This window comes from Hipposideros armiger, unplaced genomic scaffold (genome assembly GCF_001890085.2).
Source record: "Hipposideros armiger isolate ML-2016 unplaced genomic scaffold, ASM189008v1 scaffold_216, whole genome shotgun sequence".
Lineage (NCBI taxonomy): Eukaryota > Metazoa > Chordata > Mammalia > Chiroptera > Hipposideridae > Hipposideros > Hipposideros armiger.
This window is the reverse complement of record NW_017731566.1, coordinates 2,018,418-2,038,072: the sequence shown is the minus strand read 5'-3', so window position 1 is coordinate 2,038,072 and position 19,655 is coordinate 2,018,418. Positions and strand designations below refer to the sequence as shown.

Sequence of the window (19,655 nt, the reverse complement as noted above, 5' to 3'; positions counted from 1 at the left end):
CGCTCACTTTTTCTGAGAGATAGGAAGAGAGAGAGAGGGTGAGAGGGGGAGGAGAGACAGAGACAGACGAAAAATAAAAGGTTAGGTATATGGTGGAACTGGCGAATCTCAAGTCTGGACTCACATGACGGCCACTGGGTCACTGTCACTGCCTGTCCCCTGACCGCTATGTTTCCTGCCTGCCTGGGGGCAATAAACGCTTGCTCGTTCTCAGGAGGAAGCCATGCCCAGCTTTGGGACATTCCTTGGCCAGCCTTCCCTGGTCCTCCTCCAGTCCTTGGGGCCATGAGACCAAGAAAGTGAGGACGGAAATAAGAATCCCCCCTCCCCCCCGAGATGCCTCCCTGTGCCAGCTGAACCCAGGATGAAGCCACTGCCGTGCCCCCCTCCTCTGCCTCCTACAGGCGGCGTCTCCCACGGGGACATTGCTGAGGTTAGTGGGTTACACACTTTTCCGGCAGAGACGGCCAAAAATAGGGCTTGGAGTCCCACTTCCTACTTTTAAATGTGTCCAGGCTGTGCTCGTTTGTTACTTGCTTCTGTCAACTATTTTAGAATTTATGTTTTAAAACAGTGTTCTGCTTTAAAATTTTCTTTCCTTCTGTCCCTTCAGGGTCCCCTACACCAAAGTAACTCACTTGGATAATCTAAACCAGAGGCGGGAAAAAAACCCCGTGCTCACGGGTACGATAGCAAACAAGGGGCAGGTGGCAGGGTTTCAAGGCAGCCTTTGTGTGACCGACAGGAGCACAAAGGGAAAGTCAGCAGAGCTGTCCACATACCGTTTCACTCGTCAAAGGTCCTGGGATGCAAGGTGAGTGCTCCCAATTTCCGAGCCCGAAGCACGGAGGGAACCCTCAAAGGAGACCCAAACCCTGAGGCAGAGCTTGCGACCCACCGACCCATTCAAGGTCAGCGGTGCTAAAACAGGCCCAGCTGTCTTATAACTCAAGATTTAGCCATTGTACGTGAGAACAAGGCTTGTGTGTGGTTCCTGACTCGACTTCTAGACGAGATTCTAAAATGAAAGCCATGTTATGAAAATTAGGTGTGATTCCCACTCATTAAGGGGTAAAAAGTCCACTCTCTTTTATGGCCTGTTTTGAATGTGCCAGTGAAGCAGAAAGTGTTAACGGGGACCCCAGTGCCAACTCGGGGCCTGGGCGAGGCCTTCCCAGCACCTGACACAGGTGCGGCCTTTCTCCCTGTGAAAACCTCCAACAGCAGCTCTTCCTGCAAAATTTCAGCTTCTCAGGTGACCCCCTACTCACCCCAATGCTGCCACCCCTCACACCCTATCACACTCCATGTCTGATGTCTCTTGATCTGTAGTGAGTTCAGAATATCCCAGAATTCCTTCTTCTCACCTTTGCGATGCCACCATCATTTCCATCTACCTGTGTGTCTCCCTCGAACAGCCCAGGAAGCTTCCTCAATTCACCATCTGTCACTCTGTCCCTGGTCCAAAGAAATGTGCCACCTATCAAGGTGGGAACGCTATCAAAATAATCCAGGGAACGCAATCGTCTGCAGGGACAGCCCGTGGTTTTCTCACTTCAGGCCATGAAGCACTGTCCCTCCTGACATGTCCTTCCTCGTCACCACATGCTTCTTTTGTTTGACACTGATTTTAAAGTGACCTGCCAAGTACGACCCTGTGTGGGGCTTGATGGCGACAGCTGGTCTTTGCCCTTGAGGAGTGTACAGCGCAATGTAGAAAAATGACAGTCACCAGGAAGCCCCCACCCACGCCCAGGCCTCTGAGCCCATGCCCGCTGAAGCACAAGCCCCTCACACGTGCAAGGGCCCGTGCACAAGGACAGTAAGGTAAGAAAAGGGGCACACACTGCCCCTCCGATGCTGCCTAGGTCTGCTCGGCGGTTCCAGTTCACAAGCCCTGATGGTACAGTAAGAACGTGGGCCGCAAAGACCTTCTGCATGACACGGGGGACTGACTACCCACCGGCTTGCAAGAGTCTGTTTCAGGGCCGGCCGAGTGGCGCGATGGTTAAGAGCTGGCTTGGGACGCCAGAGGGCCCCGGTTCGGATCCCACATATGAGGGCCAGTGACACTGCCCTCCACAGCTAAGATGCTGAACAACAGCTCAACCTGGAGCTGGGCTGCCATGAGTTGCCAGTGTCAGCGTAGGCTGCAGCCCCTGTGGCAGTGGGTTGCCATGGGCTACCGTGTGTAGCCAGCAGCCAGCGTGAGCGGCCAGCAGCTGCTGTGAGCGGCCGTCCAGAAGCCGGTGACTGATGTGCCTCACCTGGGAAGAGCACAATGATGGTGCCAACTTGGGCCAGTGAAGCAGCGTCCTCCACAACTAGACTGAAGAACAAAAGGACAGCAACTTGTCTGTTCCCCTTCCCCCAATTCCCCAGCGCTGTTCCCATCCCCCAATTCCCCAATAAAAATCTTAAAAAAAAAGTCGGTTTCAGCCAGTGCAGGGTGCACGTGGGAAGGGAAGGACCCTCCTGCCACTTCCATCTCTCCAACCAAGACGTGGGAGACAAGCACGACGGATGTTCCGGCCCCTCCCACGAGCGGGTAACACAGCAAGAGGGACAGGAGTGTGGAGACTGCGGCAGCCAGGAGCACATCCATGCGCAACCCTGTGTCCCTCCCGCCACTTCACAGCCCAGCTCGCGGTGCTGAGCCAAGGTCTTGCCTAGACCTGGAAGGAGAGCTCGAATCTCCGAGAGCCACCCAAGTCCTCTTTGGAGACAAAGAGAGCACACCGGGGAGCCGAGCGTTATTGGCAAGATAGTCCATCAATGTTCCGGCTGCGTATCAGATAGTGGTTTGATGAATAGAGTATAAACCAATCAGAAACAGCAGCCTCATTTCACAGTGCATCATTCACGGGTTCTGAAGCAGAGAGAGGGCAAGAAACCGGCAGCAGTCTTGGGGTTCTGGTTTCAGTCACCCCAAATACCTGTAATTAGGTTGAACAGTGTGGGATGTACCCAGGCCCACGGACCCCCGATGTTGTGTGGGGCACTGTCCGCAGGCCTCTGGCTCCCCAAAGCCCGATGGCTGTGCTGCCCTCGGACCTACTCTGGCGACGGAGCCTTGGCCTGGATGAATCGGAATCTCGGCTCCTGTGAGGCGTTCATCAGGCCTCAAGGCAGGCGCCCTTTCCTCCAAGGCGCAGTGACCAAGAGGAAACGCACCAAGAACACAGCAGGCTGGGACGGTTTTGTCTCCAAACACTGACAGAGACAGGGTGCTGCCAACCTGGGGGACAGCAAGGGCAGCAGCCACAGCACGAAACCAAGACAGGATGAACCTCTCCACGCCCCGGCCCTGACTAAACACACTTCATCCCCAACCCCCAACGTGGAAACGGAGTGTGCTGACACGCTGCTCTTAGAACCGTGGTGAGTTTAAAGAAATCTGCCAAGTGCAGCTAGAGCCCATCAGCGAATCAACAAGCACAAAGGGAAGCTTAAGTCGTTTTAAGGACGATTAACAATAGAGAATTAATAACCCATTTAATCTGATTGTCATCTGCAGAAAGTGAGGACTGCCGCTCCAAATTTATCTTAAAACCATGGCCAGGTAAGGCAAAACACAGATTTTTATCCCTTGCAAGTAACTTCCTTGAAGCTTCGAAGTGACCCTTCTCCCTTCCTTTACTGCTCTTCTGCATAAGCACCCCATTTTTCCCGTATATTCATTTATACCATGAAGTTTGAAGTCTTGTCTAGTTGACTATTGTGTATTTACATAGCTAATGTAATTATCAGTAATCACATAATTACTGGAAATGTGGATAATTGCCTGATCCAAACATATAATTATAATGTATAGCAACATTATGAATCCCATTTTTAAAATCCACTTTTTGGGGCTATTCAGGGATATTTATTACAAATGATTGCAGAGTACTTATATTATAGATGGCAGGCTTCAACACACTTTCTTTATAAAGTGTTCTAAAAAAACAAAACAGGAATGATTTTATATTGCATTTTTTAAAAAGAGAGGTAAAGCCAAATAGCACACACATGATGATTGTGGCCCAGGTCTGCAGACGATGCTCTTCCAATGGGAAATATAGGCGAACCCGTCCGCACTGTGGGCTCCGATGGGTGTGAGCCAGGCAACGAAGGCCCCGATCCCATCAGTGCAGCCACCTCGGAGGCCTAGAAGCTCTCAGACATCTTTGCTTCTGGAACATTCTGGGACCACAAATGAACTTTCTTGGTGGGACGTTCCACTGAGAGATACTGTCACCACGACCAGCTCAACACTGGGGGAAAAGTTTTCTTCCACCTCATCTCTGTAGCCTTTTCTCTCTGACACTTCCTGTCCTTGGTGACAAAGTCGACATAGAAAAAGAGTCCCAGAGTTTATACCATCTATGTGCACAACAGTTACCAGCTGGTCTCCATTCTCCCCACGTCCATCCAGCCAGCCCACCGTTCTCACCTCCTCTGAGTCTCTGTGCTCGTAAGAACAGCTCAGTAATGAAGAATGTTGAATATGATTGTTTATTTAAAAAGAGGTTCATATCATTGCTTTTTTTTTTTTTCTTTCTTCCTGCAGAGGGCAGGAAAAGTCCTCTCCTGAATTCTGTTATGAAGGGGGCTTATCACAGCTCAGCTGATATAATCCTTTGGACCATTTTTCCATGTACATAAGACATTCGAACAAAATGAAGTAAAATGAAATCTCTACTTTTTTCCACATTATATTCTCAATAGCCACAGGAAAGGATGGTGTTTAGTGATTTATTCCACCATAACCCACAATAAGATGTTCTAACAAAAAGTCATCAGCACAGCCATTGTGGTATATTACAGCTCTACAAACGCAGGGCTTTACTGAGTTCCTTTCGCAATGCTGAGTGATAGCAAGCCCTCTTTCTCTGACTGACAAATATTTGGGGCAAGTCAAACCAGCTCTGCCACAATGCAGTAAAATGTATTAAAATTCTGACGGGTGCAATTCACAAATGCCATGTCAATTATGCCAGCAAACAAACTAAGCAGAGGCGAAAACCAAGACCTAACTTATACATCAAAAAGAGGATCCTGCAATCTGGCTCTGACCGGTCTATTAGCAGACCCCGCTCCAAAATAATTCTCACACAACAGCACTCTAAGATGGTTTGATATTAGGCAACACAAAAGAGCAGAGAACAAATGACACATGAAAATACAAGGAAGGGTTGCTTTAAAAAAAATTAAAATCTGGCTTTTAAGTCGGCTTGCAAGACCATTATTCCAACTGATTTGGATGGCATCCCAAAGACTTTGGCTGTTGAGAAAAGCAAAGCTATATACTCTGTACTGTGCTTCAATCTCCAGAAGAAAAGTCCCAGGGGTTGAAGGCGTAGCCCGAGTCAGATTCTGGGCAGACAAAGAGGAACAGAGCTCCACCCTGTCTTCCCTGGGCTCCGAGGCACAGAGGGAAGAGCAATTCGGAAGGCGAGGAGGAGGGCACCCTGGGGACTGGTGTGGAGGCCTCAGGGAGGAAGGGGCTGGCCCTTCCTTGGAAGGCAGGTAGGGATTCTGGAAGCAGTACCTGTGAGGGTGATGCTCCGATTCCAGGCTGGCTGGAAAAGGGTTCATTCAAGAGAGTGAGGGGGACCACGGACTGTCAGGGGCTTGCCTGGCACGGAACCCCACAGCCAGGGCTTCGCAGGGGCTGTGCAGCAGGTGGGAGGGAAGAATTTGAAAGAGTTTGTGTTCCTAGAGACCAAGAGCAAGACAAAGATCCTCCGCTCCGCGCCCAGAGCAGCTCCAGGGCAGTGCAGCTCCACGCTTTCAATCATCCCATCAAAAACAATGATACCAGAAGTCATAGGGATGGGGCGTGGGTGCTGGGAAGGAGACAGTCATCTGTGGACTTCCACAGAGAAAGTTCAAGAGCAGTTAGTTCACAGTCAGGCATGTGGATGTCTAAGACCTTCAGGAAGAAATAACCAAATAAAGAACAGCAGACTGCCTGGGGTCCTGGGCACACCTGGCAAATGGGCGCCACCTGCACCGACCTACAGAAGGTGCTACATCAGCTTGTAAATGCGAGAAGCGCCACACTTATCATGGCAGTTATGCTTATTAAACAAATGTTTGTGATCACGGGTTTTAAGTTACACCTGAGGAACTAATTTCGGGTGTCTATGTTAGAACCTATATTAACTGCTACCGTCTCAGGAACGCTATTCCTGGATAAAGGTGATACTGAAAGTTCTGTTATAAAAAACGGGAGGGCATGAACCACCCTTGGGAGGACAGGGTCTGAAACAACCATGAACGGTTTTGCCCTCGCCAACAGCCCTGGTAACAGTGAGGAACGGTCACTGGTCCTTCAACCCCATTCTCTCCTCCAATGTGGCTCCTCCGGATAAATGCTGGGGTGGCATCAGCCCACAGGCATTCCTGGCACTAACCTTGCAACGTTGATCCACTAGGGCTTTCCAGAACAGAGGACTCAGTAACTAAAACGAAGCCCCTTTCCACTGCAGAGTAAAAGTAAATTTAAAAAAATTCCCACACAAGCAGATGAACCCAGATGACGGGACATTGTACCAACCAACTGGCCTGGGCTCTTTCACAACGTCAATGCTTTTCAAAGTGAAAAAAGGCCAGGGAATTATTTTGGACTAAGGAGACCAAAGCGATGTGACAAACTACATGTGATGTGTGTCCCTCGGAGGTTTCTACATAGGGAAGCAAACTGGCTAAACACGGGAGCGCAGGGGACACGTGAGTATGCCGTCTGTACTAGACAGTATTGATTGTAACGAGGTGCAGTTCCCTCGGGGGTGATGATGCTGTTATGGTTATGTGGGGGAAGGGTCCTAAAAGGAGATATATGCCAGAGGTACGTCAGAGTCTATCACTGCACCTACAACCTTCTTCCAGGTGGCTCTGGAAAAGTCCATCCATCCATCCCCCCACCCACACGTGGTAGTATATATCTATGTAGCTACAAAAAAAAAGGAAGCCTGTGTCCACTGTACTATTCTATCTTGCTGTACGTTTGAAACTTTTTAAATGTTTATTTAAAACAAACCCTGAAATGCTACCCCCCTTCCCCTGCAGCCCAGCTCAGGAGTGTGGGGACAGCCAGGGCTCTTGCATTCTTGTAGCACACAGCAGAAAGCAGCTTTGATGTCTCCACCCCACGTGGCTTGGGCCACATCGACTTAAAGAACAAACGACTCCATATGGACAGCTTGTGGGATACGCATTCCTGTCCCCAAATTAGCAGGCCAACCAGTGTAGCAGCGCATGCAGGGGCCTCGAGGAGGCTCCCCTCCATCACCTCTGTGACAAATCCTGCCGTGAAGTCACCAGGCCACACTGAGCCCCACTGAGCCCAGCGCCACAGCATGGAGGCCCACGTGAGGAGCCCTTCACTCAAAGCCCAGGTCCCCCTGCGCTGGATTTCTTACCAGTCCCTAATTAGGAGAGGATGGTGCTTAATCAACATTTTAGAGTGTTGTCCCCAGGTTTCCATTAGATTTTAATTATGTTTATTTTCCCTTTCATGAATAAAACACTTCCAGACATTTTCAAAGATACCAGGAATGTGAACACAACACAAGGGGCAATGCTGAGCTCTTCAGGAATTATCCTGGAATTCACCCTTGTAAATACCTTAATTCGAAACAGAGCAAGTCCGGATGTCAGGAAGCAAAAACAAGATGGTCCTAATATACAGCGTCTTTCATATGCAAAATGATCTTAGGTAAGTGGAAAAAAAGGGCCTTGGTTGGGGCCTGCTCCCCTCCCCAACTTTCCTCCTAGCCCCACCCCTACCCCGGAAGCCAGGCCTTGTCCTGTGAAGGTCAGGCCTACCCACCATGAGGCAGCGGCACTGGCAGAGAGGCCTTGGCTGGAGGGTGGGGGTATGGCTCACACAATCAGAACAGGGAACCAGTTCCCGACAGGTGGGCGGGTCAAGGATTCCAGGGCGAGGCTACGTGTCTTTGGTTAGAAACCGCCAATCACGCTGGCTCTTACCTTCACAAATTCTGTCCAATCGCTGTCGCTTGACTTTGTGCTTATCCACAAGGGCCATTCTTTATCGAACTTTGCAACTCTCTGATTCAAAAGGCAAAGCGGTCCTCTAAGAACTTAGGGGAACTCGCAGGAGTCTGCGGGCATTACGCCACTATGAACCCTGAAACAAGGAGAAAAGAATCCTTACTCTCTGGACACCCTGGGGGCACAGGACAACAGGTCATTCAGGACTTTGCTGCCACTTTCTACAAGGGGACCTGCCATCTGGCCACTTGCTGTCCTCCCTCAAACACTGGGCGATGGAGCTGCTCCAAGCCCGGGTCCATTGTCCCAATCTCCTGCCTGTCTTGTAACAGGAGGCAAGTGAACACCACCACGACGGTTGTCATTTGTTTCTGCAAGCGCTAAACGGCAGCATCTGGACTTCTTGCGTTTAACTCCAGGGCTGTAAACACCAATTACCAGCCAACCTGAATCGTAACAATTTGTACTCCACTGCCAGAGACCAAGCCACAGCCGGCTGGGCCTGCCCTGTATTTCTGTGACCCACAGAGGGCAGAGCCACAAGGGGGTAGCTCTCCCAGGCCAGCGGGACCACCGGGGACAGCTCCCAGGTGCACCTGCAGGAGGATGCAGACACCTGGCTGGGCCTACAGGAGAGCTCGCTGGGGTCTCCCACCAGGTGGCTTACACAATTTTCCAAAACTGCCCCTCGGGGGTCAGGAAGCCACGCACCACCTAACCAACGCGTGCCCAATGCCGCCTCCCCTGTATGTGGAGGGAGCCAAAGATGGCACTGGTAAGGGCGATGTCTGGGCCGCTAGCTTGGACACTGGCGAGTGACAATTATGCCCGTGCCTGTCCCACACCCATGCTGCTTCAGGCAAATAGCGGAGGCAGAAGAGGAAGAGAGGGAGGGGCTCCCATGTGGGGTGGGGTATATGGGACTCTTCAGAGGGAAACCCAAATGCCACCTGAGGACGGGGGCAAGGCTGCCCGGCTGCCGGAAGCAGTTCAGGGGTGTGTGTTTTGGGACTCTGCCCCCATTTCCTGTCATCAATGTACCAGCTGAGGCCACAAATCATTACCTGCAACCCTCAACGTCCTAGCTTTTGAGTCATTGCTGCAGTCTTATTTTAACCATACACACACACACACACACACACACACACACACACACACACACACACACACAGAGCGTTGTCCTCAGTTATCCAGCAAATTGGGGTGGGGGGTTGGAGACAAAAGTGAGGCTCCGGGGTTACCGATGTGGACTATTGTGTAGAGTCATCAATTATGCAAAACGACGGGAGTTATTCTATCACGGGTCAGACTGCAGGTCTGACGATGGAAAGGTAGGTGACTTCCTGGTAGTTAATGGCTAATTTCCCAGCAATGAGGTTGAAAAAGTACCCCAAAGATTTATGGGCAATAATTACATGACTCTCTTTAAATGTGGTAGGCAAAAGCACAATTTCTAATCACATAAATAATTAATGCAACATCCAAGAGAGATACCAAACCCTTTCCAAACCTGGTAAGTTCCCCGCACCTGGGATGCTCATACTGGATGAGCGAGAGGAAGGGTATCCTAAAGCCAGCGGGGTCCCCACCTGGAAGATATGGGCGGACGGAGGTGTGGTGGACATTTTTTAAATTCTGGTGTTGCTTTCACTGGACTTTATGAAAGGCAACCATGCAAAGGGCCAGGGGGCGGGCTGGGGGGCCCTAACTCTGGCCAACTTGAGAATTAGAGAGTAACAGACAGAGGGCAGCGCCTCTGGACCCTGCGGCATCTGTGCCTCTGAGATCAAGGAGGCGGGCCCAGTGCTCGGCTGGCAGTTTCCATTTGCTCAGGTCCCGGGCTCTGATCATCAAACTGCAGCGTGGCGCTCCTCGACTGCCGTGAAGCCAGAACCCCACTTCAGCCAACTTATCAGAGGGGTGAGAGAATTAATTAATTAATTATTTGTGAAGTGCCTTAGAGATGAAAAATGACAGCATTATCATCTGAGGCAAGATGGGTTTCACACCCTCCTCCAATTCCCGGGTGAGGCGTAATCATTCTTTTTGCTTTCCTTTGAATTTTAATTTGTATAATTAGATGGCTTCCTGAAAAATTGATAAGTAGAATCTCGATTTCGCAATCAAAGGAAATCAAGCATCAGCTTACGCAAATTGTCTGTGTCCTATTATTTAAAAACATTTTTTTAAAAAAAGCAACTGACTTCGGTGTCTGGCTTTTTGGTGGGTTGGGGGGGGGACACTCTCCATGGCTGGCCCTTCCGTGGGGTCCCCTCCAGCTGTGGCACCCACCCACGTTTCAGACTGCCATGTTGGCAGTGAATTCACAGTCGCAAGACCACCAGGCTGAGTCCGGTCTGAACTTGACAGCAGTGACTGATTCACGGAGCTTCAATGGCCTCCCCACAATATTTCTTTTGAAGCAAGACTGTATGAAATGTGACATTTCCGTCCACCGAAGGAGCAAGCTGTTTACAAGGACTTAATTAACATAACCCTCTTCCAGATGACAGGAACAGGCCCTCCTCAGAGTGGAGTCTTGGGCTGCTATCCACGAGGGGAACGCCAGCCCGGCACACCCACACCAGCCCGGGCGCCTCTGGCAGCGCCTGCTACGAAAGCCAATCTGCCTTTACTTCATACGAGTCTCCACTCAGAAACCATGAACTTTGTTTGCCGCTGAATTTATCACCACTATCATCAACAGACACCGTGTGGTCAATGTTTAAAAACAAATAAAGATTCACACGGGGAGAAAAAAGGGGAATGTGTTACACTCTCCCCCCTTTTGCTGAAACTGTGATCCAGTTAAACCACCGTAGTGGGTGGTGCTGCAGGTGAGACGAAGAGTTCTAGAACCTACTTGCGGAATGGCCGTGGATAAGCAGGTGCCCCGTCTGTAGAGCAGGGGTCACGCTACTAGGTTCCAACATGGTCGTGAGGATCTGATGAGAACACGCACGTGAAGAGAGCAGGACACGCCACCCCACAATGTGTCACTTGGGCATGTGGATTATTTTGAGCTGAAAGCAAGCAGGACCCAGCAGACTCAGGGAAAACTTCTACCTCTCCCTTCATTACCTAAACAAATTTAGACAGAGAGCCTGGCCCAGAAAGAGGGCTATTACCAGAGAGAACCTTTTATACGGGTGCCCTGCCTGTGTGGCGGGCAAACCTCTGCTCTTCCTCCTGTCCTGGGAATCACCGTCCTGCCCCAGAAGCCCCTGTCCCTTCCTTAGCTCAGGATGGCACGGAAGCCTCCACTGCCCCATTTGCCCTTACATCTTTGGGGCTCCCATATGTATGAAATTAAATTTTTTTCCCTCCTGTTCACCTGTCTTATATCAATTAAATCATTAGACCAGCTGAAGATCCTAGAAGGGAAGAAGGGGAATTTTTCCTCCCTAACACGTGAAAACATCTGATGCGGAGCAGCAGGCCTCGAGAGCCTTCCTGTGGCGAGCTCCCCCATTGGACACAGGCCCCCCTGTAGACTGTCCTTCCCTCCGGCGTAGGCTGGAAGGTCAACCTCAGCGAAACGCAGGAAAGGTCACAGACAAGCCAGGTCTTTTCATAAATAGGAACAGTGCACCAGTGCCAAACCTTACCAAAAACCAAACCAAACACCGTCTCCTCTCTGAACAGAAATCACAGGACCAACCATTTAAAGGTCTGTGTTTTATTAGCTTGAGATGAGTTTGGTGTCAGGGAACTCAACTTATCTCAGGAGAGGAAAGATGCCTGGACAGAAAGGCGTTTGGAGGTTCTTGTTGATCTACTAGAACCAAGCTACAGGTACGGAAGGTTTGCCCCATGTGGGTTTCAAAGGGAAACATGAGACTTAAGAAAAGATGGAACAAAAAGGAAGAAAAACACTTCATTTTTACAACCACTTGGTTGGATTATCAAACAGAAACACTCGAAAGCAAGGACAAGAGAGAAATGGGAGGTTTCCCCTCATCCAACAAGGTCTAAAACCCAAGCACATTAATTTTTACTAAATGGGACCATTAGCAGCCCCGCCTACAGGGGCCAAACCACTAAAGTGCACACACAGAACCCAGTCCTCACTCCTGCACCTTCTTAAAATCTCAAATAAGTTTTTAGGGCTCCCCCAGTTTTTTATTCTAGTTCCTAGGCTTCATAAAGATTGGGCAGATGAAGAAATTTACACCAAGTAATTGATGTCTTTCAAAAAGGAAAAAAATTCTTCTAAAACAAGTTAAACATGATGACTCAAGCCTTCAATTCTTTCAAGGAAATCCACTTAAACATTATGTTAACAAAGAGAGACCAAACTTGACGACGTGCTAACGAATTAATATTATCACAGTTAAGCAAGCACTGCCAGTTCTCGGGTGAACCCCCAGAGTCCTCAGAATACACGTCATTGTTAAACCTGCCAGAAGGCAGGTGTGAGGTTTGGGAGGTTCAGGTGCAACACAGAAGGCTCCGGGCAGCACTGGGCACAGGTTCTCCCCCTTTTCTAGGCCTGGGACCCCTACAGGCCTGGGACCCCTACATGGATGACACCATTCCCGGGGGCTCCTGCACCAGCCTGTAAGGCTCTTCCGATGTGTCAACAGGCTCATTCACCAACCTGTGGGTGACAAAGCAGGGTGGCACCCTGTCCAGGCTAAGGTGACAGCGAGTAGCTGCTGGCACAGGCAGGACCCTGCGGGTGGGGGGCCATCTAGCACATCTACAGGGTCAGCGGGTCTTAGCACCGGCTGGAGAACGCTGGCCCGCCGATGACCACTGCCCAGAAAATCCTGACTGGCCTCAAATAAAGCCACAGGCCTCCCGGTTACCTCAAAAGAACCCATTCCAGAACCTTCGGGAAGCCAAACAGGAACAAATTTTTCCCTTAGAAGACAGCTGCTCAGAATCCTCTGAACAGCTGACCTGGGTTTTGTTTTGTAAACTGCACCTAAAGAACCAAATCAAAATCTAGATACAACAAAATACACATTCTACAGGGGTCAGGGGTCAGTGGGGAAAATGCGGGCCTGGGCTTTGGCCACAGAGTCGACATAACACCACCGTTAGTAACGAAATTATTAGAACTGCACTTTAAGAAAACTTGGAGGGATGAAGCTTTTGTAGGCAATGAGCTACGGAAGTCAATTCTGCAAAAGCCCCGAAGCTACTACTGCTCCCTGATTATTTCCTCAGGAGCTTTTGGGCACATTTAGTCTTTTGGGAGAGGTGAAACACATATCTTCAGACATCAGGCAGCATAAAAGGGTGTACAGAGGAGCCTCCCATTCCCACTGCCCCCCCCCCCCCCCCCGCGGTAACTGGCAGGACCCTTCAATACACACTGAAGCTCCACTCTGGTTCCCGGAGCCTGTCCTGTCCACCATTCGACAAGTCTTGGGAGCAGAACTGTTTATCTTTCCCCAGGGAACGTCCAGCAGCCCAACCCCAAGGTGGCAAGGTCACACCCTGGTCACATGCCCTCAATCTGTCCCATGGGCCCCAACCTCGGATATCCCTGAGCTGATGCAATGCGGTGTCCCAGACAGCAGTCCAGATAGTTCAAGTGTGTGGTTAGCACCGGTTCCCCGGCCTTTCCCAGCACCCGAAGGCCAGGCGTGAATCCTTCTGCGTGTTTAAGACACAAAATATGTCTCCTGGTGTTAAATGCAAAACTACGAATTCTAAATACTCCCTCTGCTAAAAGCTATCATCAAGAGCAGGGGATCTGAGCACAAACAACTCATGGTTTTCCTAACTGACTGTTTTATTTGTGTCATAATGAAAATTCAGTGTTGGGTCCTCTGACGCTGAAGAAAGCGAGACACTCCTGTGTTAAGAATTTTCACACATTTTTAAAGCACTTGACTTACAAATATGCTTTAGAAATAAATGTCGTAGTTTTAATAAAGTTTTCTTAAAAAAATGATAAAGGCAAACTTTCACTCAAATTAAGAGGCGTAAACGACACCTTTTATTCCCACTGGGTTGTGACTGAGACATCACAGAAACACGGGTTAATTTCTCCTTCCCCAATTTTCTGACTCCTTCTTTGGCATAATTCTGATCTGCAGTGGGATGTTCGCCAGGGTGAAGGGGATCAGCAACCTCAAGTCCTAGGCGGACAGAGGAAGTTCCACCTGACCCCACAGCTCATCTGCTGTTCCACACTGAGCACAAGAAATCTTTGTGGGACGTTTATATCTGAGCGAGTAAAAAGGAACAACGCCATTCAGAGGAAGTAGTCAGAACGTCAGAAAGTTCTTATAAAACACCAGCAGTAGGACTTCCACCATGGTGAGGTCCCTCTAGGGCCCCAAAGGTGACTGCGGGTGATGCCTGCAGCCCGCGGGACAGCTGTGCAGCCACATACACTTGCTATGGTCCAGGGCGGGGGGTAAAAGCACGGATAACTGACGGCCACTAAGGGCTTGGACCTGGGGGCCAGGCCAGGCAGGAGCCCCAGCTGACAGCTACCTGAAGGCTGTATGATAAACGTCACTCAACTTGACAATACCTAGTCTATGGAATGGTGTGTGTGTGTGTGTGGGGGGGGACAGCGAAGATTTAACGTTTTTAAGGCAACTTTGAATTATTTGGCTTATCCTATTGGGTCGTCGGGAAAGTCATGATGCATTTTTGCATTGAAAAATAATAGAAAAATACGTCATGACTTTCCTGATGACCCAATAATATCTAAGAATTGCGCTTGTATTTAAATGTCTAATAAGGGCAATTATAGGAATTAGCTGGTTATCAAACAAATAGCAATGATAAGATCTTAAATTAAAAAAAAAAAGTTAGATTTTGAGGACGTCTGCCTCTTGATTTCCTGCCACCGGGGGGCCCTGACTCACCACCTTCCTCTCAGGGACACAACTGCTCAGCTGCCCTTGGGAGCTCCCAGCCCATTTGTTTCTTGACACGGTTCAGTCTGAAATCCCTGTGCAAGGGCCATGCTCACAAAGCCAGGGAGCAGCCGACCTCCTGTTCAGCCTTTCTGGGGAGCAGGCCCACCCAGAGGAGGCCTGGCGCCCAGCGATGCAGCCCTTTGGCCAGCAGAGGGCACTGCACGCCCTGCTCGGCCTTCGCGAGGCTGCGGAGACCTGAGCTGCCTGGCCAGGACCTGCCTTGCTCATTTCCATCCCAGTTTGGACTCTGCAAGAAGCTGGAGCAAAAGAGACCAGATACGCCCAGAAGGAAAGGTCAGAGAGGTTTCAGGATGCTGCACTGCACTTCCCCTCAACATCAGGATGCAAAGGGGGAAGATACCGCCAAGTACCATCAGAGAACAGGTAAGTTTGGGCTTTGGGAACACGACCAGCCAGAGGAAAGGGAGTGCAGTGGCGGCCCTGCCCACTGTCTGCGTCTCCTGGGCTGACAGCCCAGGTTCGCCTCTCAAGGCTGAGTGAGCTGCAATTCAGGCCGTGGAGAGGTGGGTGATGGAGCAGAGAGGCTCCCTGTCCTGCGCTCGGGGTCCCTGACCCAGGAAGGGCCATGGGCCACCCTGAAGGATGATTTTCCATGAGGCCTGTGCTTCTTGTTTAAAAATACATCAATGAGGAATAAGCCACAGCGATGAAAAATAAAAACAACTTGGCAGAGACGTAATTTATACAGAAAGAACTGAGGTGGGACTGGGCAAAGGCCTGGCAGGGTTTTCCTTACTGACCACAACTTCTGGGGCACCCACACCTGATTAACTGGTGATTGCTCCATCCTCCTCACCCCCCACCATGGGATGTGTGCCCAAACTTGGATGCCCTCAGAATACACCACCTTTTTCAGGAGACGCTGATTTGGAGAGGGAGGTGGAAACAAGTGGATTTTCCCAACCTCACCAGGAACTGGTCCTGGCCAGCAGCGCCAGCCTGGAGGGAGGGCCTTCTCTCTGGGCAAGTTAACCTGGACCTTGCGCCTTTATGGCCGCTGCCCCCCAATCTGCCTGGCTGGCCACTGCAGATGGAGCGCTGACCTCTCTGGTATTTTCTGATTGCCAAGTCCTAAAAAGCCCCCCCCCACACACACACACAGGATGCAGTGCATCAGCTCCCTCCCACACTTGCAGGGAGCCCCAACAGCGGTTTAGGCTGGAGAAGGAAAGGGGGGGCTGGTTTAGTCCATCGGTGCTGAAGGAGGGAGACACACATGTCCTGCCTACCCCCACAGCTCCACAGGACGGGCATCCTCCTGTACCACCATTTCAAAGCCAAGGTCGCCACAAAAGATGCCACTGGGCGACACGGCTGACTCGTGGCCTGACTTGGCAGGCGAGGCCTTCGGAAGGACCCGCACACGGAGATCCCAGGCCGTCCACCTGAGCTCCTATTCCACCTCCTCAGGGAAGCCTCCCTGACGAGCCTCTCCGCCCTCCTTGTTTGGGTCTGACATCCCAAGTCCCTCCCGACCTGGTTCCAAACCACATTAGGTGGGACTTGCTCTGATGTCTTGGAGGAGGGTGCTCTGTACAACCCACTTCAACGTGGGCAACCCAGCAAGGCACGTGGACTGCCAGGTGGCCAAGGAGAGCCCACCAAGCGTGGCCCAAGCCAGAGGCTGGTAGGAGAGGGCCTTTGTGCTGCTCTGGCCGTAGAGATAACGTTATCAGTGCGAATGATGGAGACCTGCGGTTTTGGCTCTTTTCAGGAAGCAAGTGTCTGGAAAGATTATCTCACAGACAAACAGTAGGAAAAGCTCACTCCAAACCCACCCACCTCCTGAAGGAGTAGGGACTCAACGTCCCAAGTTCAGCGCCAGTTGAGGACCAAACCAAACAGACTCCTGAGCAAACCTGCTCAGCACCTGCAGCCCAGCCAGATGTGGCCAGGAGAGCCAGCTTACCCCATGCCCGGCTCTGCGCATCAGTCCCCGCGTCTGAGGGGCCAACAACTGAGGGCACGGCCCAGGGCAGGGGTGTTCCATGTGCCTGGGTGGCCCAGCCTTTATTTCAAACGAGGTGTTGCTTACACAAAGGCAGACACACAGGCAAGCCAGCTCGGTCCTCACCAACGGAGCACTAAGAAAATGCTGACAGATTTTCCTCATCTGGGTCTTCAACGAATATCTAAATTCCATCATCATGTTTCTCTACAAGGAAAGGCCCTGGGCTGGAGCTGCGGAGGCATCGGAGAGCCCACACAGTGCCTCATGCAGGAGTTTTACAGGGATGGGTAAGCAAGAGTCAGGCTTCCCTAACTCCGGAAGCCTTCTGATGGGAGAGTGGTTCTTCCCAGACCTTAGCTGTTCCACCTGAGTCATCAAAAAGAAAATCCGAATGTTTTACGTGGCTATTTAACAATATGAAATAAAACAGCTCGCAGCGAATTCATTTTGCTTAACACAGTTTTCAGGTGGAGGGCGGGAATGTCCTGCAAACCCCAAGGGGAGGCTGGCTTTGTTTGATGACTAACCAAAGCGGGGGTGGCTGCACTGTGAGATGGGGGAGGGGCAGAAGTGGGTGACACTCTTGTGCCACACAAGTCCATCCCTGCTGATCAAACATGAGAAGAAGGGAGTTGCTAAAGCACTCCTTTTGTTTTCCTGTTTTAGGGAATTCCTGGGGTCTAACCATCTCATTTGACCTATTTTACAGTGGCCCCCAGGTCTTCGGTGGGTGGGCGATGCCATTTTTATATTCATTGTCGCCCAGGATGTTCTGAGCTACGGCTGACGCACCCCTTGGTGCAGAGAGGTTGCTGGAACCTCTCTGGGGAGAGGAGGCAGAAACGCTCCCCGTGAGAATTTTCCAGAGGCGGAAATCCTGGTCGTGATGAACCGGGTTCTTCAGGAACTAGGCAAACATTGGGAGGTTAGGATGGACGGGGTGCAGGTAACGCCATCACCTGTTAGCTATTACAGCTCACCATGTGCTAATACCCAAGGATCAGAATTTTACATGAAATCCTATTAAAGAAGTCTTGACAAGGTGATGGCCATTAAAAATCTGCTCGGAGCTTATTTATAGGGGTGCTGCACACAGGGGAGCCCCCGCCAGACAAGGAACAGACGGGAGGGAGGCTCCGCTCCGAGCACACAGGGTGATGCGGACACTACGTTCATGTCCCTGGACCAGACGCCACATGAAGAGGGCTCAAGACGTTCCAAAGAAGGGTCGGCTCCTGGTCACCCTCCTTGCAGCTGAGTGCTGCCTTAGCCAGACCCAGCTGCGCAGAGATGGGCTCTTGGTCAACACAAGGAAGGCCCCGGAGGGCGGAACACACTCTTTCAACTAAATGCCCAGTCACACCGAGTGCAACCGCCTTCTTGTGGGTTAATGTACCTCCCTCCCGACACACACCAATTACAATGAAGTCCTAAGCCCCAGCACCTCAGCAACCTTTTTGGAGACAAGGTCTTCATTCATTGAGGTAATCAAGTTAAACTGAGGCCATTAATTAGGGTGGGCCCTAATCCAATATGACAATATGAAAAGGGGCAATTTGGACACAGTTATGGTGAGAGGAAGACCATGGGAAGACAGAGGGAAAAGACACCCATCTGCAGAAGACAGGCCTGGAATGATCCTTCCCTCCCAGTCCTCGCAAGATACAACGCCTAACACCTTGATCTCACACTTCTCGCCCCCAGAACTGGGTGACAGTAAGTGTCTGTTGTCTAAACCACTCAGTTGGTGGTGCTTTGTAATGGCAGCCTAGCAAACACATCCATGCCTACTGATGCTACCGGGGATGAATGGCCCCAGGAAACCGCTCTGGGATCTTGCACCAATGATGCTTAGGGAAACTCAGCACCACCTGGCAGGAAGTCTGGCTGTGGTGAAGGGGTAGCCCTGACAGGGTGTGATCCTGGCTGTGTCACAGAGAGCCAAGTCAAACCCAGCCCCATGCAGGAAAACTCAACAAACACAGATACATGTGCCCAAGGCTATGCCAGGCAACCGGGACAGGCCCACTGGTGAAGGAAGGGGCTGTGGGCCCAACAGCCAGACTCTTACATGAGGACCTGCCTCTTGTGATTTCAACGCAGACACACAAAAAGAAAAATGTCCAAATGTACTTTCCTTTAACTGTCCTGCTCCCCAAATCCAGGATTTGTGGTTTGGAACACACGGCCACTGTGTCCTCTGCGTTAACACCACCAGGTAGATTTCTCCACCCTGGCCCCAAAGGGTGGGGAGAGGGTGGTCCTACGCTGCTTGTCCCTTTCCTCAGTCAGGCAGCATTGGGCAGACCTCGGTTCCCAGGCGCCAGGGACCAGCCCAGGAGGACACAGGGCCCCTTGGGATCTGACAGCAAACAGATGAGGAGGCTGTACCTTACCACACCAGGCCTGAGTGACAACAGTCTGTCGTGGACCAGACTCTGTTAGGGATCCGGGTTCCACACGCAGTGATGAGATGTCTTTCTTCTCCAAGGGCAGGGATCCCGGACGCAGGCTGGACACTGTGATTCCAATCACCTCCATTAATGTGGCCTTGGGGCAGCACTGTCCTTGGGAAATTCTGAACAGAGGCCATTTTTCCCTGGTCTATCCTCAAGTTATTCTCTTGGAACCAAAGTGTGACACAACACAGCATGCAATCGCTGACCTCAAGTATTTCTTCAAAACCAAGGACTTCTGAATAAATTCAAGCATGATGAATGATGACACTGCAGCCATCACTGTACCTCAGAGGAGGTGTGTGTGTGTGTGTGTGTGTGTGTGTGTGTGTG

The 19,655-nt window shown here is 50.9% G+C and overlaps 1 protein-coding gene across 3 annotated transcripts in view; it reads right to left on the bottom strand.

The window, feature by feature from the left end:
- Positions 1-19,655, bottom strand: part of CTBP2 (C-terminal binding protein 2) — a 155,476-nt gene that overhangs the window by 38,573 nt on the left and 97,248 nt on the right. For all 3 annotated transcript variants that reach the window (XM_019654200.1, XM_019654198.1, XM_019654199.1), the window contains exon 3: positions 7,981-8,140. In XM_019654200.1, the coding sequence (XP_019509745.1) occupies positions 7,981-8,038 (58 nt within the window). In that variant the 5' untranslated portion in view covers positions 8,039-8,140. The remainder of the gene's footprint in view (positions 1-7,980; positions 8,141-19,655) is intronic.